A 24,328-nucleotide genomic window follows, 5' to 3' on the forward strand; every position below is an offset into this window, starting at 1 on the left:
GCCGTAGATATACGACATGAAATCTCTGGTTCCACTCCCCTTTCAAAGAAAGCTATACTAAGAATATATGAAGAGCTTGGGCTCAGATAGTCCTATGCCACGTCAGACTGAAATTGAGATATAAGACAAAATATGTTTAAAAAAATCTATAAATCATAAAATCACATCATTGGCATTCTTACATTTTTCATTGTGTTCGTAGGAGTGTTTTAAATTTTATTGACTATTAATGTACGTACGTGCAACCATCGTTGTGAAATATTAATAGATTTCCAAAGAAATGTAGGGGAGAGTCGGGTAGTATCGGACATCGGGTAATATCGGACAGTACGTTTCTTTCATCTACCACCATATGGTAGTACCTGAATGACATGGTTACGTTTCTCTATGCGACATTACAGAAACGTAATCATGTCAATCAGGTACTATCATCGTGTAGTAGATGAAAGAAACTCACTGTTCGATATTACCCGATGTCCGATACTACCCGATTCTCCCCTAATTCACATGTGGCATAGGACTTTCTTGCTGAATTAGAGTTTTATGTATATTTTACATTAAATGGCTTATGATTTTTTATTCATTTTTATTTTGAATTTATGCAACTACTTACCCACAATTATTTGCATGGAAACATATAACTCCTCAACTTCCTCTGAATTATTTTGCATGGATGCACATACGATTAATCAAGCGCAAACGAAAATATCTGAAGGCAACATAGTTTGCGTCAACTACAATAACTACTCAATATTATGTTAGTTCACAGTGGTATCTTCAGACCTGTCACCTGGTCGTGTGATTCACTGCAGGAATATAGGGGAATAGATCTTGATTAACTTCGAATTTCAAAGGATTAAGTCGGAGTCGTTCTGAGTATTTTAATCCTAATGGAATTTGTTCATATGGTCGAGCACGTTTCTGTAATGAAACTGCTAGGAAATCATCATTGCAGGCGTACTTTACAAACATAGTATCTGGATTTCTCTGCGTGAACCTAAATGTGTAAATAGTCGAAAACAGAAGATCAGTCCCATCATCATATTTACTCGTAGTTGTCTTTCTTATCAACTTAACTAGTTTGTACACAGTGTGTGACCTGCTATATACTTGAAAATGTTGCTCAATACTCTCAACGAACGAGGTGAATCCACAATGCAGTTATATTTCAGTTCTTGTTTTGCCCTGGACAGTTACATGAACAAACAACAAGTAACACATGAATAATAAATTAATTGCTTTAGTATGCTCTCTTACATATGAGCTACAAAGTCAGCATCAAAACAATCCTATACCACAATAACTAATTATTATCATTATCTTACATACGGATTATTATTTGTTGTATTGTCCTCCAATTCATTTGGTACGAGTTCATCTGAACTCTCTGTAGCTATAGCAGTAGATTCTTCATCATTCTCACACACAAATAACTTTTTTATACGGTCGCAACTTTCTACATCGCTCATTTCCCGCCATCTTAAATCCAAGTGGTAGAGGATTATATAAATCAAAAAGTATCAATCTAGCACAGGAATCTAAAACAAACAAAACCGTATTGCTATGCAATCTGTTGTGAAAAGGTAACACTATTCCCACACACAGAAACTAGAAGGCATAGGACTTTATAGATGGTAAAATCTCAATTTTTGCCTAAATGTGGCATAGGACTATCTGATCCCAAGCCCTTAATTTGTAGTGTCTTAAAATTATTGTTCACTGCTGATTTTGAATCGTGAACTTTGAATTCAATAAGAAGTATAAATTATGACGATCCCAGTCCACTGATAATGACTAGCGGCTCAGCAGTATGAGAATTAATTGCATACTTTTGATTCTAAAATTAAATAACAGAATTTCAGGTAAATCTGAAATGAACTGAACTCTTTAAAACAGGCAAAACAATTCTGGAATTCTTCCTTAAAAAGGGAACTGCTTACCGATCGGACCAAGGCGGTAGTTGACGGTGACAAGCACGATGTCCTCGTCCAGAAGGTGCTCTGGGCCATAGAAGGATCCCGCCCCTGACACGAAACCGCCTCCGTGAAACCACACCATCACGTCCATCCCTGCATTAGTTGCCACCTAGTACAAGGATTTGGACTCACTTCTTATCTTTTCCATTACTCACGAAAGTGAAGATGTAGACATAGTACACATTGGATTACAATAGACAGTGCATATTCCTATAAGATTATCGACTTCAGGCGAGGAGCAACTGTCTGATATAATAATAGTTTTAATAATAGTATTATTTTCCCTGGCAGAATTAAGGCCATCAGGCCTTCTCTTCCACTCAACCAGGATCAAATCACACACAGAAAAATACATACCGGTATATAAATATTAACTTAAAAATAATAATAAACATAATTAAGTAAAAAAGAGAGATTGAATACATATACACAATCAGTATTAACTTTAAAATAACAACAATAAAAATATATATAATAAAAAAAGAAAGAGACTGAATACATAATCACAAACAGGAAAAATACATCTTTCTTATTAAGAGGTGACGACGGAGGACAGAGGAATTAAGAAATGAAGACTCCGTAACAAATCATATTTTTAGCACAGTTTTTATAAGAGAACACAAGTCTGCTTGACAATAAATAATGGGTTTAAATATGAAACTGTTTCATGTGTAGGCTATTGATAGACAGCTGAGTCAATAGCGTTTACGCATTATTTATACACGTGCTACTTTTTGTGTGCATCTGCTACACTGATCAGTCTTGTCCAGCACATGACACATTATGGAGTACATATCAACCTCAAATTATCGTGTGACAATTTGTTTCCCCAGATCGCCAGAAATAATAGTGAATGACTAACGTTTTATAAATAATTTAAGAGTAGGAGTATCATTTTGTGTGGTGAGCGCCTTTCTCATGCGGCAACAACTCCAACATGATGTACTGGCGGGTTAGTCTTACTGTTGCTTAAAAGGCGTTAAATATTCTTTTGAAACACTGACCAATGCAAGCATAATTTTATTACTTCTATGGGGATAGATATAATGTTAAATATTGGAATCCCACTTCTGAAAATTTAAAAAATGTGGCAGATTTTGAGAAAATCCAAATATGGACTTGAGTTTAGGTCCGTTTTTGGTCTGTAATGTCACAGAAGAAAAGATGCTAATACAGTGGGCAAAAATACTGTCAAACATCAACTTTGGAAGTCCAATATTCGTCTGAAGAAAGACAAGATAATGTTGAACTTTTCAAAAAACACTTTTTCGAAAAAAAAAAATAAGAATGGCAATTTTGCAAGCCTAATTAATTTAAATATTGTTGCATAGGACAACATAATTGTGTTCTTGCGACTGTGTACGAAACTTTAAGGTTGTGTTTCCACAAATATATAAAAAAAAGTATTCTTCTATTCTGAACGTTTATACGTTGAAAAAAGACGTATTATTATACACTGAAGTCTAATAGTATATTATGCAACGAGCCTATAATGGTAGTAATTAAGACGCAAGCATGATTGTTTATGAAACGAACGCAAGCGAGTTTCATAATTTTCATGCGAGCGTCTTAATTACCATTATAGGCAAGTTTCATACGACTTTTTATGCTCGACCATATTTATAACTTGAAATTATTTAAAATTAGGTCTTCTTATGGTTATGTGCGAACTGACCTGAATTGTGAGATGTGCGCAGACGCGAAAGTATTGATTTTTTCCGAGGCCGAATGTCATTGACCTTGGCAGAGAATAAGATGAAGATTACTCTGATATAACCTGGAAATTGATTTAGAATTGGAAAACGAGATGACAAATTGAATTTATTTGAATATTATTTACAATTAACGCTAATTATTATAGTAACAGAATATAACCTTCTGCGACAGTATTGGATTTCCAGCCTCCGTGACTTTTCGCTAATTGTCTTTCGATTGCATATCCGAGAATAATCGATATAACGGTACAAAGCTGACTTGTCATTGGCTGAACACCTGAACTTTAATGAGTAGGTGTACTTTAATGACATGCTACCAGGTGTATAATTACTACATTTCGGCATGGTCGAGCATAAAATATATTACAAAGCGGATTTTAATAAGGCGAGCTTAACTATAAACGAAAAATAAGAGTGTAGAAGCCACTAGAAACAGAATGATTTTGCTGAATGTTACTAGAAAAATATACGAGATAAATTGTATAAATAGCGAAAGTATATAATATGTTTTTAATAATGTGGTATAATGAGAAGTCAAATCAATCACCATACATGTTACTAACACGTGGACAAAAGATCGGAAAAGCTAATTAATCAATAAGACGCATATCCAACTACTGTCCTTTCTGTGAGATATAGTGACTTTTCACATACCCGTCCCTAATTTAGATACTTCAGCAAAGTGTAAACAGTATCCTGTGAAGAGAGGAAAAAAAGAACAGCTCCAAAACATTTAGTACTTAGACACAGAAAGTGACTTTTCAGCATGAAGTTTCACATTTGGAGAAAACCCACAGATGTCCGTTTGATAGCAGATTTTTGTGGGCCAAAGTACCTTTCAATAAACTATGACGAAGAGAAAGCCTCCTTCCTGCCTTCTACGTGATTGTATAGTGCATACATTTTATCTTCCCCCGCTCGCGGATGTAGAGCGGACGCGGCAGTGCACAAAGCAGCTGCACATATGCGAGCGGGGGAAGATAAAATGTAGTATCTGCGTGTATTCACTCATAAACATGGTAGATAAATTATATCATAACAAATCATCAATATTAATGTATCATTTTAAACTCTGCAGTACAAATGTTTTTATGTTTTAATTTAATATAAGACAGGAAATCGGGATCCGCAAGTTTCAACTTTGAATTTCAGTTGTCATTCACAGTTTACTGTTTTAGTGTCATTTATTATTTTTCTGCTTCATTTCAACCGAAATGTATATTATATTGTCATTCATAAAACCGAATATTGTAAATATTGTTGAGAAGGAAGATTATTAGTATTAATTATTATGATCATAACAGTGTTGTCAAGTTGTTTTCGTTTGTGAGGCGATTCTTTCAAGAATAATTCCGATGCATTATCTCTCCTACCATGTTAGGGTGTTTTAACATACATTTTCTTACAGATATATATGCATACATATCATTCGTACATACATACATACATACATGCATAGAAGCATACAGTACACTGCATACTTTAAGGATTGCATTCTTTGGTCAGTTCTATTCTCATATTTGTGTAACTTTTGAACCAGCATTAGACATTCAAAATAGCGAGATTCCCTCGTCATGTGGTGATCATCGACAATAACCAAACACAAGAAACAAGGTCACACACATAGAATATTTGAAAAGAAAACAACACATCTGCAATTTTTGTGTCTGCTGTATTTGTAGCAGGATATGCTACCATATGGGGCACAGCACAGGACTAACAAAATTACGCAATTACACACCAGTTAGGCAATTGCATTCTCCAGGGTGTCTAATAAATTTACCAAAAGCATTACATATATTATCAGGAGGAAGAGTTCTTTTACTGGCACCATGCCATGGGGGAACTCTAAACGACCCTTGTAAGGCGTCTACTTCAACCATTAATTAAAAGAATTAGTGGGTTTGAGGGCGGGCTCTTTTATCCCTCTTGGTCAGCGGTCAGAAATTATGACCTGATTGAATACGTATACAGCAGAAGCAGCTGATCGCTGATCGAACAGGGGAAGGAGGCTTTCATTTGTTTGCGTTGCTTAGCAACAACTTTCCATATTTCTGGGCGCCAGCTTATCGCAGAGCTGACAAGTGCAGCTCCTTCCTGTCCGAACAGAGCAGTTAATCTTCGTCACCTTCCACCCGGATCCTCTGTGCAAGAGCCCGTCAAGCACTGAAGCTAATCTGTGGCTAGTGAGTGAGTGACGGAAGCACCCTCACTTTTTAACTAACGAGGAAGAGAGCAGAGGTGAGTTTACCCTCTCGGCTTCTCGTTAAATATGCTACATTATTGTAAACTTTTCCGTATCCATATCATTAATGTGTATGGGAGAGGGGAAAGCACCTCAATCTTCAATGCTAGAGGACCTCTCTCTGACCGCTTTTGCCAAACATTTTTATTTATTTATTTATCAACGACGTATTAAACTATAAATGTTGTTCTGCGTCGATGGAATCATGGATTAATGATTGTGAATGTAATACAGTTTTAAATATTGTTTTTTCTTTTCTTATACACTTTTATAATGATGATGATAATGGTGTCGGCCTATTCTGATCAAAGCACAGTCGCTCCATTTTGATTATGGCCCCTCATACCTTCTTTTTCTTGTTGGAGAACTACTTCTTGCTGTTTTCACAATCCTTTTCTCTCAGTGAAATATATCCATTCTATTCTTTTCTTTTAGCCACATCCATTATTTTCCTCAATGCTCTCACTGCTATGGTATCTAAACTACTTTCAGCTTTTGTCCGCAGGTTTTATTCCTAATGCGTTTATGAGAATGGACCTAATTACGCATTTTTAAATTATAACTTTTGGGTCTTGATACAAATACTTATTTTGTTTGCATAGTGTAAATTACGTTAAATTAAATATCAAAATAATGTTTTTGAGGCAGACTCTTCACACGGCTAGCGTGTAGTTCTCCATGTCGAAGACCCGAGTTAAATTCTTAGAGAGCCCAAATGGAATCTATGATACCAAAGGTGTATAGACCAGATCTTCAAGGGGTACTTTCGTTTCTTCTGTCGACATTTTAACAATTCTCCATCAATCATAATCATTTCAATGTAATTTAGGTACACCTTTCATTACACATCACGGGAAATCTGACGGCATCTAAGTAGCCTAATCAACAAGTTTGGTGAGTTGCTCATAGAGAAAGAAGTTTGAGATAAAGTGATAAACATCGAGTAAGCTCCATTTAATAAAGAATACCTACCTACTATATGTGCTTTAGCATCTGTGATATTTCTCCCTGCAATATCCCAGAACTGTCTCATTCTTTTATTCACAAGTATTGAAAACTCATAACTTGTTCTTATTAATGCGTTGAGATAAAATTTACGTATTCCAATCCATATTTTGAAGCTTTGGAAAAAACTGATATAATAATCTTTGCAAGCTATGCCCAGAGTATGAGGTTAATACCTCATCATGTGTATATCATAATTTATTTATATTTGTGACCAATATATTATTATTATTATTATTATTATTATTATTATTATTATTATTATTATTATTATTATTGAGCCTTTCTAAACTTTTCCCGTACACTTAATTGCACGAGTCCTGCCTATGTAAGTAGTAGGCCTAACTCTTCCAGTTACATCCGTAGCGTGACTTTCTTTGGGAGGGAAGTAAAGCTGTCGATCCCGTGTCGTAAATTTAAAGCAAATAAATTGACTCTGTTCCCAATAGAGGACTCCAGGCAAAATTTGTCGATCGTTTCTCACTCAATATGATGTTAAAAACCCGTGTACTTTTTTAAATCGGTTATTCAACGAAGCTGTATCAATGGGAAGTTATCTATAGCCGCGTCGCTGTTATGTCCGGCAACCAATCACGCTGCAGTTCGGCTACATTCAAACGTGCGCGTCTTGCCATTGGCTGCTGATGACGTTATGCACTTCCGCTGTTGCCACATTTAATACACAACTGTTAATTAATATACTATCGGCATACTAGTTATAGAATGTGCAACAACACGGCCAACTAAAGATGTAAACAAAGAGGAGCCACGTCGGAAATAACAGCAATGCGGCTACAACGTCGATGGAATTGGTGATGGAGAAGTTCTTTGGCGAAATGAGAACGAAGATTTATCATGGGATTATCTGGCATTCGCCTTACGGTTTGAGACACCTTCAAAGAAACCTAATCATATAATGAACCCAAGCGACAATCAAATTCAAATTCGAGAGCAGCCTCGGATGAGTAGAAAAACGCGCTACCGTCCGAGCTACGACTGTGGTCCTCCGTAGATGAAAGCTTTGTTAAAACACTGCTATTACTACTGCTACTACCACTACTACTATTACTATTTTTCCTTTCCATTAAGCACTTCAAACATTTTGAGGTCACCTATTTTGAACAAATCGTAATATTAGACGGTTCAATATTCTTTCTCGAGCTGGAATTTCTTCCACAAACCTATTTAATATTCTCTCTGTAGATGTTGTAAAACGTATTTCAGACCATTTAAAGCATTAGGTATTAATTTTTCCCCCAATATCACGTTATTTAAATTTGTTATCAATTTCTCAGTGTTTTAATGTTCTTCACTCCGCAGTAACAGATCCCCTTATTGCTCCAAAAATGATTCTTAGTGCCTTCCTTTAAAAACGTTAATTTTTGCCCATTTACTTTTGAAAGCCCATGTTAAAATTGGCCGTATTAAAGATTTCTGCAAGTAGATATTTAAACTATATGTCTGGATTTACTCTATAATATATTTGACGTCGCCTTGGTACCTCTGTTGGCAAAATCACTGATTTACGACGACTCATTCTTTATATCATTTGATTTTAAATGTTGTTCTTGTTCATACGAGTGACTAGTGTTAATAAAATTATCAACAGATTTGCGGCATTGCAATGAATTAGAATGCTAGATGATTCGGAAATAAATTTGTTGTGGGCTAGTAGGTCTCGTTGATAAGGTAGCTACCCTACATGCTTCTAGAGCTATGGCACGTGGGTTGAATTATAGCCGAGAGTTAAGAATTTTTAGGCAAAGAAATACAAAATTCGGTTTCCACTGGGTGAGAAAGTGAAGATATTATTCTCTGGTAATAGACTTTCTTCATATAAAAGCCCCGTTTGTTGATTCGCAAAGAATATTTTATCGTGATTGAATGAAAACTCCGATCGTAACTTGATTCGAGGTGACAGAAATATCCTGTCTATAACATAAAACACCATTAGGTGAATGACTACAGCGTCAGATTTTCTTATTGGAAATCCGAGTTCAAATTCTGGCGAGCCCGAGTGGAATTCCTTGTCGACGAAGATTGTGTAACAATAGGCTTTATTTTCCCACATAATTCCATCATTTCTACATAATTCATGACAACTCTATAACCAATATAGCAATAGGGGGGGGGGGGGAACGAAACCTCCCGAACAGGCGTGCGGAAACAGAAGCCGCGAATAACAGGTGGAAGACACCAGAAACGGAAACTTCCAGAATCGTACTTTCTGGAAACTATGGTTTAGTAATAAATACAGGACGCGAGGAGAAGAGAGTTCAGGTTTTGGTCAGCAAGCCAGTCAGTCTTGTGTAGCAGTGAAGCCGGCTTCGAGACCGGAGTTCGACTTGAGTGTGTGTCCGCAACTGTGCGAGCGTCCAGGCGAGTGCGGCGTATCCGGAGTCTGTGGTTCGAAGTTCAGTGGACTGTCTCTGCAAGTCTTGGGTTCGATATACTGTGAACTTGAGTGACTGAGCAAGAAGAACTAGCCAAGGCAAACGAACTGTGAACTAATAATTTTGTTTCGTAAATAGTGCTTTGTGAACATTAGTTGAGACTAGCAGTACATTGTTGTTCTCAATAATCCAAGTGAATTGTCATTATCATCTGTGGAGTGCAATAACGAATACTGTGTTGCTGTGTGGAGTAGAAATCCCATTGTTGACGGGAGTGTTTAAATTCAATTATAGAAAGTGATTGATTATTGTTCTGAAATAAAAGTTACATTATTGTTTGAATTAAAAGTTACAATATGTAAACTGAAATAATTACCACAATATAAAATATGCCAGCATTTTTACATAGGTACACAGTCCAGTGGATCAGTGAGATACTTACCTCGCGTACCATAGATAGAATACCACTGCTCTAGAATACCCACCTTTCTCAGCGATTATGAACTGGTAAACCCTTCCTCAGCATGGAAACCGATCTCTGGGGAAGACCCAGCAGGAAAAAGTTGAGTAATAATTCCAATAACAGCGACAGTCGGGATCGAGATGCTAGATGGTTTTCTTTCAGGGTTAAATATGAACAAATTATCTATGAGTATTTTAAAATAAAATCGTTTGTTAGGTGGTTAGACTTGAATGATCGGAGTCAGTGGTTAACGCTCTGTAAGTGACTGTATGAAAAATGTGCAGTGTATAAGGATGCATGTTAGTTTGAGGATGGCGGCATCAGATCAGATATCTGTACTGTACATTAATAATGCCAAAAATAGTAGACTTATATATTGGAAAGGGGCTATACGTAGAGTCATATATTGAATTTTCGCGGTTCCAGTTTAAAGGGACGAAAGCAGAATATTGTTTGAATTCATGGCGTCCACACACACCCGGAAGCTACCACATCGTGCTGTGGTCTGGCGGGATGACCGGGCTACACCAACATGTTCGTTTAAATGAGAGCATCCAGACAGTGCAAATGTGCCGCTCCAATTTGTCCTGTGCTATTCCAGCTAGATTTTAATGTGTGTTGGTTATTTTTAACAGTTCTTATTTTCACTTCTTTCATATTACGTGCACAGAAATTTGTAAAATACTACTAGGTTCAAAAAGTTCCCGGAATTTTACTACCATTTTTCGTATTAATATATAACAAGGGATATTATACATTTGTTTTGTTGGTAACATTCATGATGTCATTTCCTTAAAGTTTGTTGATAATGACGATTGTTGGTTTTGAGTTGTAGGCAATTGTTTATCATAGTATTTTGTTTGTTCGTCGCTTTTTGTAATTATGTCCACAGAGCAACGTACAAACATAAAGTTCTGTGTTTTGTTACACAAAACTCCTGCAGAGACATTAAGATTGTTGGAAGAAGCATATGGCGAAGCAGCAAAGAAAAAAACTCAAGTGTATGCCTGGCATAAACGCTTTTCTGGTGGCCGCGATACGAACGCAGCGGCCGACCAACAACTACAACAAATGAAGCAATCGCTCAGCATGTGCGTAATGTTGTGAGGGACGACCGACGTAAAACCATAAAAGAGATAGCAGCAGAGGTCGGAATATCAGTCGGAAGTGTACACAATGTTCTTCACAAGCATCTCAACATGCATTACGTGTCTCAGAAGTTAGTTCGAAAATGTCGGCAGAACAGAAAGAAACAAGAATGACTCTTGCTGGGGACATGATCAGTATGGCTGATGAAGATGGTGATTTCTTAAACAAATTATTGCTGGTAATGAAACTTGGTGCTACTTGTACGACCCAGTCCCTAAACGACAGTCATCTGAGTGGAAATCGAAAACATCTCCTCGGATGCAAAAATTTCCTAGGGACACTTCCAAAGGCAAAGTTATGTTGGAAGTTTTCTTCGACTCTCAGGGTCTCATCTACCATGAGTTCATTCCAGAAGGTCGTACTGTAACGAAAGAATTGTACGTAGAAATCCTCCGTCGCCTCCGGGACGCAGTGAGAAGGAAACGTCCAGAAAAGTGGGTAGAAATCAATTGGTTCCTTATGCGTGACAATGCACCTGCTCATCGCGCAATTATTGTAAAGAATTTTCTTGCCAGGCACAACATAACTGCTTTGGATCATCCACCATACTCTCCTGATCTCTCACCACCTGATTACTTTCTGTTTCCCCGTCTGAAAAGTCATCTGAAAGGACGGAGATTCAATGCTGAAGAGGTTATCGCAAACGCGACGAGAGCACTAAGACGGGTTTCACAAAATGGCTTCCTGGCCTGCTTCCAGGAACTCTACACGCGTTGGCAAAAGTGTGTTGTTGCGGAAGGCAACTATTTTGAAGGGAATGCTATAGAATAGTGTTTAAGGTACGTTGTTTCTATGATACTAGCAAATTCCGGGAACTTTTTGAACCTAGTAGTATAAGTGGACGATTCAATAAGTAATGCACATCATTTTTTTCTCGGCTGCCTTTCACTGGAAAACAATGAAATTTTATATATATCATCTTTAAAGCGTTCTATATTTCGTCATATTATAGTTTCGCCGTTTTCCGTTAGATGGCTGTGTTGTAGTTTAGTTTTAAAATGGCGACTGCACGTGAAACACGTAAAAAGCAGAGAGCTGTGATTGAATTTCTCTTTACGAAGCAGAAAACCATTTCAAACATTCACAGACGCTTACAACATGTCTATGGAGATCAAGCAGTGGATAGGAGTACTGTCAGTCGTTGGGTTAGCAGAGTGTCAGCGACAGAACGAGGTAAAGCGAGACACTCAGATCTTCCACGCTCGAGATGACCACATGCTGTTGTAACACTGGAGACAGTTGAACGCACCGATAGGCTTATTCGAGATGACAGGCGAGTAACATCCAAACAACTTACTGTTCAAAAGGGTGGAGTGAATCTATACATGAAATTATTTTTTATCTGTTTTCTAAATGTAATAGTTGCAAAAATCTGTATTTTCATTTAACTTAGGAATGTGAAAAATATAGAGTTTCTATATTTAATTTCTGAGGTGCCCCAAGGGCTTTGAAGTTTATTAAAATTAATTCTTTTTGCCTCTTTGTATATTTGCTCTATTATTTTATTTTTCATTACATAGCTAATGAATTACTGTAAGATCACATATTGAAACTTTATTTGGAAGTCTCTAAATTGGGGTTGCAGTATACAGTATTTTCGAGGGGATCCAAAGGGACAAAATATGTAGTATTTTACATAAAATATGAAAAAAAAAAAATCCATTTCAGCCCATTTATTTTTTTAGTTAGAATTTATTCTTGTCTTCTTTTTCATTTCTTTCTGAGTGGCAACTATATAAACAGGTCCAATTATCATCCTTCTTTCTGTTATTTGCTCTAGTAAAACATTTTTTCTTGTTTTGGAACACGGCGGTCTTTATCACAATTAGGCCTACAGTATTACTTTTTTTGCATTTGCACCTATATATATATCGAATAGTTTGTTTGCTTCTTCTTTGAATTTTGCAATGTTGTCATTTTAGTTGTCGTCACTATGTCGTTTCTTACAAGGCTTCATTAAGTTTGTGTATTGATCATGGTAAACACGAATCAGTTTAATATTCTTGTATGACTGATTTTCGGAATTTATGCCTTTACCTAGATTTTCTTAGTTTTGATATCAACTCTTTCTAAAATTTCTCAAACAGTAGATTTTTTTTATTTGAAGTCAGATTTTAATTCATTTCTGATCATAGATAATATTTCATTACGTCATGATAGGTAGTTTTGATGGGTTCAGCCCCTCTGGCATTGCGAATACAAGGTAGAAGGTCGGATTTCTTGTATTCATTAAAGATATTCTGATTTAAATACCTTGCAACATAAGAAGAATGAATTTCCATTAATTGTATTATATTACATATATTGTATTATATTACATATTGTGACAGCGACGTGAGATTCGAACTCACGACCAGCGTCCCGCAAGAGAGCAGATCGCGCGGGCTTCACGGAGTACTGATGGATGGCGCGGCGGAGAGAGGGGAAAGGGCCCACGCGACGAGGGGAGATCGCGCGCGCAGCTGCTTACGGAGGGAAGGGGGAACTGACCTTCCCGACTCTTCGAGAAGTCCGCCGAAGCGGAGATATCCAGATAATTCTCTGCACAGCTGTAGAAATTTCTCGCAACTATGATTTCGCTATAAAAGAAGAAACGCCAGCGAACTCGAGTAGTTTTTCAGTTGATTAGTCAGCCAGTCAGTGAGAAAGCCAGAGCAAGCAAGCCAGTCTTGTGTACCGGAGTTCGACTCGAGTGTGCGTCCGCAACTGTATCAGCATCCGAAGGCCTGAGTTCGAGTGCAGTGGACCGCAGTTGGAGGGACCTGAGTTCGAGTACAGTGAACTGTCTCTGAAGGTCTGTGGTTCGAGATACTGTGAACTCGAGTGACTGAGCTAGAAGAACTGTGAACTGAGAACTGATAGTTCTGATTTGTAAATAGTGCTTTGTAAATATTAGTTAAGATTAACAGTTCATTGTTGTTCGTACTAGTCCAAGTAAATTGTCATTGTCGTCGGTGGAGTTTTATAACGAATATTGTGTTGAGTGAAAATCCAATTGTTGACGAGAGCGTTTAAGGCGAATCGTAGAAAGGAATTATTGTTGGAAGAATAAAATCCTATTGTTGAGTGGAAATAAATTCACAATATGTTATACATTACTTAAGAGTTTTGTAATTATTCCCAATTTTCTTATAAATTGAGGTTTTTGTGGCACTTCAAAATGAAACAAAAAGGGACCAAAAATATGCAGATTCATTTAATGCGTATTCTTTAAAATGTACTTGGTAGCCTGTTCAGTCTAAATCACTGGAGAATGTTCTCTCGCTAAAAAATCCGAACCTCAAAATCTTGTGAAATTTTCAAAATATAATGCTCTTGGGGCATCTCTAAATATTAATCTAGAGAAAAAATATTTTGCGTTGTTCTTTATGATATCACCCCACAACTTTTCTCTGGTATTACATTTTGATTCCATAAACTTCATATTTTCACTCCAGCCTACTGTTCAAGTCGACATCTCTGTGGGTAGTGTTCACACAATTAGGCCTATCCACCGCTTAGACTATTCAAAGGTTTGTGCCAAGTGGGTCCCTAAGTGCATAACTGACGACAATAAGAAACAAAGAAGACCATTTGTGCAGAGTTGCTTGGACATCACGAGGTTGACGCTGATTTCTTATCCAACACTGTCACAGGGGATGAGACATGGATTCATTATTTTGAGCCTGAGACCAAAAGACAATCCATGGAGTGGCATCACAGAAATATTCCCCTAAGAAGAAAAAGTTCAAATCAGGATCCACAGCCGTCAAGGTAATGGCCACAGTCTTTTGGGATTCTGAAGGGGTGATTCTGATTGACAAATTGCCAGCTCGTGAAACAATGAAGTAGACTCTGAAGAAGTTGAAGAGACGTTCGTCCTCATAAAGATGTTAACCAAATTCTCCTTCTCCATGAAAATGCGAGGTCACACGTAAGCGTACGCACTCGTAAAAAAATCACGAAGTTGAGTGGACTGTCCTTCCTCATCCGCCCTACAGTCCGGATCTCGCATTATCTAACTTTAATTTGTTTGGTCCCCTGAAGGATGCGATCCATGAGAAGCGCTATGACGACGATGAGCTGGTCATAGGAAACGTCAGGACGTGGCTAAAAGGAAGACCAGCTGAATGATACCGAGATGGCATAATATCTAGGTGGCGTAGGGCCATAGATTTGAATAGAGACTATGTGGAAAAATAGGTATTTGTAGCCAATTAATTGGTGAATAATGTGGTATATTTGGATTTGTAATAAAATAAACTTTGAATATGAAAAAAATGATGTGTATTACTTATTGAGCGGCGTAGTATTTATACAATATAGTACGCAAAAACTTAACCCACTTCTTCTTCTGCATGTACTGTGTACTGTTATGTTATGTGAGTATTAATGCTTAATAATATTCATCCAAAGAAGATATTATTATAATAATTCTTCTCACGTTTAATAGAGGCATAGTGGTATAAAGGTGATTTTCGGGCGGGGCATGGAGCATTCCTAAGCACTTCAGCCTAAATAAGCTGTTTATACATCCGTGATGGAATGAGTTGCGTGCGGGCGAAGTCGATTTCCTTGCAGTTGATGGTAAGTGGATAAAGGCACAATCGAATTCCTTCCTGGGACAACCAAGTACACAACCGAATTCCTTGCCGTTCTTACTTGAAGTCTTCACAGACAAATATATGGCTAGTGCTGCAGTAAAATGACAATCTACTCTATTGTGTTTTTCGATGAATGTTGCTTCAGTTAACTCTGAGTTTATAATTGCTGAACTGGACTGTAAGGGCTCTTCGGTGAATGTTTGTCAGGAACGTAATTCGGTAATCAGTGAATTTTTTAAATTGTTCTTCTGCTTCTCTTTCCTTCCAGCAAGTGAAGTTGAAGACTATTTTAAGGACCTCATGGTAATTCAGTCAAACGACAGCAAAGAACGTGCATTTTGTGACTATAATTTAGAAAATTAACATGTATTACTGAAGAGAGTGAATTTCCCTCATGTGTCTGGGTACAAATATCATAAATCTCAATGAGGACACCGAATATCTGTGAGGACAATCATAAACCACGAGACGCCGCGCAACGGCAAAAAAGTAAATGTCAGTACAGTCTGTCATCAATCGGTACAGCTGTAAGCACCAGATGACGAGACGAGTGAGTACGTGAAGGCAATTTGTTGCAGACAGCTCCAGAAACAGTGAGAGTGTAGGAACAACGTTCTAGAAAACACGATATGGCATTAATATTTTGATGTTAATAGGGATAGATATACCATATTGTAGAATAATACCACAAGTCAAACGGTATTTCTGTCGTGATATGTGCGCTTGAAAATTAGGTTTCGTGGAGAAGGCCCAAAGTCAGTGACAAGGCTAACACAGAATGAACAAAACTATAGCCTGCGCTGTTGTGTTTGGTAAATTAATTATTTTGTAATTTACAATTCATTTTGATTTTAATGATCAGCTAAATCAATTACTACTCTTACTTATATCAGTATTTTGAATAATCAACAAAATGTACAAAAAACAAGTTACATATCACTGTTTTTTATATATTTACTTTTAATTACATTTGCAAACGTTTTCACCCTCCAAAGGGGTATCATCAGGCATGAAATAATATCCAAATATCTAAAATCAAATGTATAAAGAGATGTACAAAAATGTGTATTGTGTTAGTGTGAGAATGTTCTGTATGCGAGAGACTGTCATATTGTGGTTATACACATAAATATAAAAAGCAATAAATGTTATACAACGTGACATGAGTAAAAATATCGTGAATTACCTAAAAAAGATACAAATTACATATTATGTACACATTACAAACACTTGTGAATGAAATATGTGCTTGTACAAATTTGTGTACAAAAGTCTTGTGTTTTACGAAGTGAAAAAAACAATATTGTATAACTTTGGATAAGAACTGTCTTTGAAGACTGTTAATTGTCCCACTTAGACATTTCATGCCTGTTGATGCCCCCTTTGGAGGGTGAAAACGCTTGAAAATGTAATTAAAGGTAAATATATAAAAACAGTGATATGTAACTTGTTTTTTGTACATTTTGTTAAGCCATAAAGATTGATTATTCAAAATACTGATATAAGTAAGAGTAATTATTTTGTGTCTGAATTTTGGATATCTTAAAATAATGTTGTTGGTTTTTGTATAATATATTATTGTATTAGATTATGTCATGCATAACTTTATTATATATGTCCTTAGTGACAGGTTAGAGTAAAATTTGTTCACATGAAGCAAAAGTTATGAAGTCAGTGTCTAAGTACTGGTTTTGAGAATTAAATTCGTTTTATTTTTGAACCAAATTTTCAATTATTTTATGAAATAAAGAGATTGTTTTGTTACATCTTTACCAGATTTTAAGAAACTCCGTAAGTCAAACGTTTTGAAACATGAATATCGAGTCATAGCCTATTCTATTTAAAGATATTCTTTTGCATACAGAAACATTTGTTGTGTTTTTACCAACATTTTCCACTTCAAATATTCCAATTCTCAACTCATGCATTTCTTTTAAACAGTTTTTTGTGTTTCCTCAAAACTTTGTATTTCGTGGCAAGGGGTTTCTCAAATTTCATTAATAAGTTATCTGCTTTAGTAGTCTTTATTAAACATAACTGTGTACATCTTTCAGACATTTTTATTTGTTCTGAAGACCTGGCTCGAGGCCTCAGTATTTACTTTATTTTGTGTATAATCTTGTTGCTGACAGTCCTATGTATGCAAAGTGGAAAGAAAAATATTACTTATTCTAATGACAAGGAATTCGGTTGCCTTCTCAAATTACCCCCGCACGGAATTCTAATAGTTTAGTTTCGCGTTCTCTACAAGGAATTCGAATACTCTGTTGCGTACTGACTGTCCTTCCCAGCTAAAGGCTGCTTCACAATAAACTGGAAAAGGAAACGACAACGAGAACGAGAACAGAAATAATGTTAAAATAAATGTATTTAAATGTGAGTATTTACAACAGTTAATTGTGAATGTTCACATTTAAATACATTTATTTTAACAACATTTCCGTTCTCGTTCTCGTTGTCGTTTCCGTTACCGGTTTATTGTGAACCAGCCTTAAGTCGACCTCGTCAGCCAACAAAACCGTATATCATACCTCTAGTGATGGTCTTCCGTATCTCATAGATCTAAATGAGCCGTCATATCCCCGTGGCAATATGAGCAAATGCTGGGTAACTTTTGGAGTTGGACCCCGGACGCATTTCACCGGCATTATCACCTTCATCTAATTCAGACGCTAAATAACCTAAGATGTTGATAAAGCGTCGTACAATAACCTACTAAAATAAAATATCCCCGTGAAGAGGAAGGTAAGATGTTAGGGGGATCGGTGTCTCTGATGTAGATCTATGAGTCGCCTAGTCTCCACTATCACTACCACCTACCAATCTTTGAACAAACCTCGAGGAACATTTAACATGGTGATCTGTCCATTTTGCGTCACGCAAACATAGGAGATAACCTAGGTGATAATGAAATGAGAATTATGAGTGCTGATAGAAATTCAAGAGAAAATTCGAAAAGTTGGAGAAAAACCTTCAACTACATACAAATAATAAAACTCCACCATCGCCAAGATTTTAACTCGGATGCGCGGTCGTCGTAAGCCAGAGCTCTGTAAACTGAGCTACGGTACCAAGGCAGTTCTCATGTTTACTAAAATTAGGAGCTCTGAAACAAAATCGGTAACAAAGTTTCGAACGGTTTCAGATTCTCGAAAGGCTCCTACATCGGGCTACAAACTACATTCGATAGGAAATAATTGAGTTAGAAGCGAATGAAATTTTTAGCCTGATGTAGAGCCCTTCCATTTAAAATTCTTGTTACGATTGTAGGTGGCCCTAACGGGTTTTGTTTCGGCGCTTCTCCATTGTTCTACTGGCTTACTAAAATATAATCCAGCTATTTTAATGATTTCTGTACATGTTACAGCACTCATCGACTGTTCAATTAGAGTGATTGTACTGGGTGTCTATTGAGTTATGAAACAATCTGTGATTCCAGTGACAGATTTTTTTTAAACTGGACACGCCAGAATTAAGTGTACAGATCCAGTATTCAGTTCAAAGCCCTGCCCAATGATAAAACTATTTTGAAGATAACTGCACCAAGAATTTTACCCAGAGTTCGATCATTTTTGTAGAATGTGACTTTACATTACGTTCGTTCTTAGATACTGCATTAAAACAGAAATCTCCTTCAGTATATTCTGCAGAATATGAACCGCCTGAAGTGGAATATTTAATATATTAAACGACCTTTGCGTTTCTGCAACGGAGAAAAAGGATGGAATATTAGATAGAGCGAACTCAATTAGAAAACGCGTTACTATAACAACAGAGAGTTATATATCTTCAATCAATATGGAACTGTTTCGCGTGATTTGCGATCTCGTTGCTATAGCATCTGGAAACAAGAGAACTGCGACCAATATCGTTTGTGTCCTCGATTCTCATATTTTGTGAGAGTAGTCCATGTTTCTAGTCCAAGGTGTCCGTGTAAACGAGAAGTAATGGTCTTATTGCCATAATAAAATAAAACGAGGTTATTCCACGCATGATCTATCAATTTAACAGGTTCTGATTACAACCTAAGTTAAAAAAAAACGTATTAAAATGGAAGCTGATAAAAACAGAATCTGTCTATGGCGACAGCCTTCGGTCTAGATGACCTGAGTTCATTCTTTAATGTGACGAAAAGAAATTGAAGATGGAGTCGTTATTACGAGTACGTATAAGTAGCCTACTCTCGGTTTCCTGCATTGCTATACGAACTCTGCACAAATATACTCATATGATTGTTATCTATGTTGAGCCTTGCAAGACATCTTAAAGTATAATTAATATTTATTATGATATATGTTGTAAAAAAAGCACAAACAGGAGGAAAATATAAGCATAAATAATTTTAAAAATAAATGAGGGAGTAGTCCTACGTCAACATTGTCCACTACCATTTGTGTTATTTAATTTACAGTACATAACGACAGCAGAGAATGGCAGAAGAATATTAATAAAACCATCACAAAATAGGGAGATTATAGACTTAATACAATATTTGCAGATGACATAGTGATTCTTTGCAGACAATGAAGTTTTACAGTTTACAGTCAGACATACAGACTAAACAAAATAATAAAATCAACGTAAAACACACACAAGATTGCAACCTCATTCAAGAAATTAAATTACAACATCACATACAGAACAAATAATACTCTACAAAAACATCTCAACACACAAACAACACAAACAAACAAATACAACCACACAGGCGTATACAAACTCAAATGTAACACCTGCAACATCTTCTACATAGGACAGACAGGCAGATCATTTCAAACACGTTACAAAGAACACGTCACAGCCATAACAAAATTACAAAACACCTCCACATATGCAAAACACATCACAAATGCTAACCACACCCACAGAGACATCAACACAGACTGAAAATTCTACACATCCAACCAAAAAGCCAGAAACTAAACACATTAGAACAATACGAAATATACAGACACACAAAAACTCTTCCAAATTAAATTCTCAACACACAACTCAATTTCAGAACACACTCTTTGACTCCACATTACATTACACAAACACACACCCACAGGAAACAAAACAAAAAGTGTCAAAATCAGCAACAGCCAGTTCTGAAGAAGGCCCTAACAGGCCGAAACATGTTAACCAGGTACGATAGAATTTAACACGAGAAATACATATAATAGATATTCCGAAGTGATATAGTGTTAAAAGTTGTGTAATCAATATGTATAAAATCAATAAATCTAATATCCGCTACAATGGCTTTTACTGCAAAAGCTCCTGTCAGAACCAAAATAATAGTAATAACCAGGGAACGGATTTATATGGACTAAAAATATATGAAATATGTAAATATATATGTAGTTATTTTTACCAAAATATGGAATTAAATATGGATTTTTACCAAAATATGGAATTAAATATGGACTTAAAATTATAAAAAAATGACTATGTACGTTAAATATTGGTACATTTTAATCAAACTAAACAAAAAATATAATGGACGTACCTTATCTTCCAATGTAGTTTCAACAAAACACAATTTTTATTGTCTGTTACCATAACAATAGGTTACAAACATTTCTTTCAAGTGCTGAAAAGTGAATCTTCTTCTATTGTCTCTGAGGATAGATTTATACTGACTAAAAGAGCGTTCGACGTCACAAGAAGTAACTGGTACATAATTCAATTTCACAATGTCTGCTGGGGATAAGTCCAAGTTAATCTTCACTGTTGATTCACCACTCATCACAGCAACAACCTTTTGTAGTTCTTCATATCCAGGGTTTTTTGAAAGTACAGTGTCCACCTTAGCTCTTACTGCATCTGCAACTTTACCTCTACCACGATTCAGTTGTTCCACAGTACTATTTATAATTTCAAAACTTTCAGATAGTGAAAGGTGCCTATTTTGGAGACTTTTGAGCGTTTTTATGATGCATGAAAATGTATGCTGAATGTGAGCTAAGTCATTCTTCACACTTATGTCACAGGTAACTGTTTTCGCAGTATCAATTGAGACTGCATCTTCAGAGTCCAATGCAAGGAGAACATTGTTAATAGAGTCTATATGTTCGGCATAATATTCAACTGCTTCTAGCCATGTACCCCATCTAGTTAAAATTGGCTTTGGTGGCAATGGAATTTCAGGGTACATTTCTTTCAACACGTTAACTCTACTGGGAGCTTTGAGAAATACTTTTTTCACTGATGAAATCAACAAATCTACTTTAGGGAAATTGTCTCTGACCACTTCTGCCACACGATGAAATGCATGCGCCACGCAAGTAAAATGAGTCAATTTAGGATATACAACAGATAATGCTTGTCCAGCTTTGACCATATAAGGGACAGCATCGCTAATAAAGAATAACACATTATCGTACATAATACCCTTTGGCCACAGGATACCCATAGCTTCGTTGAACAGTTTAACTATAGTTTTGTTATTGCACTTTTCTAGAACATCACAATGTAAAAGAATTCGTTCAGAATATTGTTCACTTAACAAACCGATAACTACATTACCAACAAGTCTACCTTCTTTGTCGGGAGTCTCATCAATGGAAACCCAAATTGAACTATCTTTAATTTCATCTCTTATCTTCTGTATTGTCTCATCGTAGATGGATGGAGCATACGTCTTCCTAAGTGTTGACTCATCCGGGATTGTATGTTGAGTATATTTTTCAAGGAATTCCCTGAAGACCTTATTCTTTAGTTTGTAGAGAGGAATATCAGCAGAGATGAGAGAACGGCACAGGTCGATGTTAAACTCAGATCTTACATTCGATGTTGTTGGTTGTGTTAAAAACAATTGTCTCTGCTTGGAATTTAGTTGTTTGTTGGCCTGATGTTTACTAGTTGTAATGTGTTGTTGCACCAGGAACTTTTGTGTAGATGATACTGCACACTGACACAAATTACAAAATAATATTTTATTGTCAGTTGATAAACCATCTTCTTTAAATTCTGAAATGTAACTTGTTAGTTTTGATTTTAAATTGACTGAATGACGTACTTTTGGCATATTTACCGTCTTTATAGTATGATTTACAAAACTGAACCTATGTGTACTCTGACTGGCATTTAACTGTTGAGCTGCACAACTGAAGTCTGTTAAAAATTTTAAATTAAATTAATACAGTTTTGTAACTTACTTTCCCATTGTTGATAGGACTGCTAATTTTCAAATAACTCTGATGTTAAAGGGATTACTGAACATGTGTTTAAATCTCTATTGTTGAAATGTATTTTTAAAAGTTAATGGAATTTTGTTTTGTTTTATTGTTAAACCTAATATAATATGGACTGTTTTATATGAAATATGGAAAATATATGGAAATTAACGAAAATATGTACTAAACTCTAAAATATGGAAAAATATGGAAAATAAAAGTAGGATTTTTCAACCCTACACATTGTGAAACATAAAGATAATGCAAAATATAAATTATATTAGCTTTATAAGTAAATATGTATTTACATATAAATCCTTTCCCTGGTAATAACTGAGTGACAGAACAGAACAATGTATTTAATTACTTGGGTAGTAACATTTCAATTCATGAAAAAAGAGAAAAAACTTAATAAATTTCGAATAATGTGCGTAACCCGGTGTAACATACTGCATCGACACTTGCCACAGCTTTCGTGATGCGTGGTTTCAACTCACATGAATCACTACAACGTGGGAGGACGTAGACATTGTCTTCCACAAATACTCAAATAAAAAATTCGTACGGTGCGAGATCGGGTCTCCTTGGTGACCACCGTGTGAGAACGCGATTGTTGTCTGTTGCACGACTAATCCAGCGCTGTGGATGTTTTCGTCCGGATAATTTCAAATTTCTAATATCTCGGTGGCAGTGGGGCGGTGTTTCATCCTGTTGGAAGACGAAGTTCCCCCATCAACAATACAGCGCAAAATGTATGTCGATGTCACAGCTATTAGCTATTACGCTTGTGTCAGCGCAACAATAAGCGCAGTAGTACCAAATGTGTATCTTGTACAGTTCCTCAACCTAACAATACAAAAGCATATCGATATCACACTTAGCTTTGTTTTATACAACACTGAAATTGTGTTTTTTCTACGACCATACTGAAATGAAGTTATTATGCAATGATTATCTGTATCGAAATGACATATAGATTTCTTATTTCAATAAATACCATTGATTTCGAGTTGTTAAAGCTTTAATCAAACTGCAAAAGTGTACTAAATTCAGTTAAAATGGAAACAACTAGAAAACTACACATTTACTGTTTTATTGATATACTGTACATATTATGAACAGTAAAATTTTCGAACACAATTTCTCGTACACGTTAAAACTTACAAAAAGGAACTGTGATTTCATTTATTCATTTTCGTACCTATAGGAACTGCAAATAAGAGTCACTTACATTATTTTGTTTCCCACTGTCTCAAACGTCACTGTTTTCTTTCTCACTACCTAAAACCATATTCATATTTTCATAATTGTCCATATAAAGAAGTATGTATCTAAACATTAATTTTAATTTTTAATTAATTAATTAATTTGTGTCTAACCTAGAGGTCGTAGAAAAACAGTTGTATGTAACTCTCATATTTATATGCCGAAGTAAACTGCACGAGTGCCTTAACAGCCATTATAATGGCTGTTAAGGCACTCGTGCAGTTTACTTCGGCACTCATGTCTCAATAGCTATCATTATATGATCGTTGCGTAAATAACTAATTCACTTCGTAGTAGATTTATCCTGTATGTCGAACTCGTTAGGTACAGTACTATAGTCTACCAATTGGTATAATGTCTAAAGAAATAGATA

At 36.0% G+C, this 24,328-nt stretch overlaps 1 protein-coding gene across 3 annotated transcripts in view; it reads right to left on the reverse strand.

Moving 5' to 3' along the window:
* The window catches only part of LOC138711974 (venom carboxylesterase-6-like), a 125,609-nt gene that overhangs the window by 25,015 nt on the left and 76,266 nt on the right, over window positions 1-24,328 (reverse strand). For all 3 annotated transcript variants that reach the window (XM_069843295.1, XM_069843294.1, XM_069843296.1), the window contains exon 3: window positions 1,941-2,085. In XM_069843295.1, the coding sequence (XP_069699396.1) occupies window positions 1,941-2,085 (145 nt within the window). The remainder of the gene's footprint in view (window positions 1-1,940; window positions 2,086-24,328) is intronic.

Source organism: Periplaneta americana, chromosome 13, assembly GCF_040183065.1.
Source record: "Periplaneta americana isolate PAMFEO1 chromosome 13, P.americana_PAMFEO1_priV1, whole genome shotgun sequence".
Taxonomy (NCBI): Eukaryota; Metazoa; Arthropoda; class Insecta; order Blattodea; family Blattidae; genus Periplaneta; species Periplaneta americana.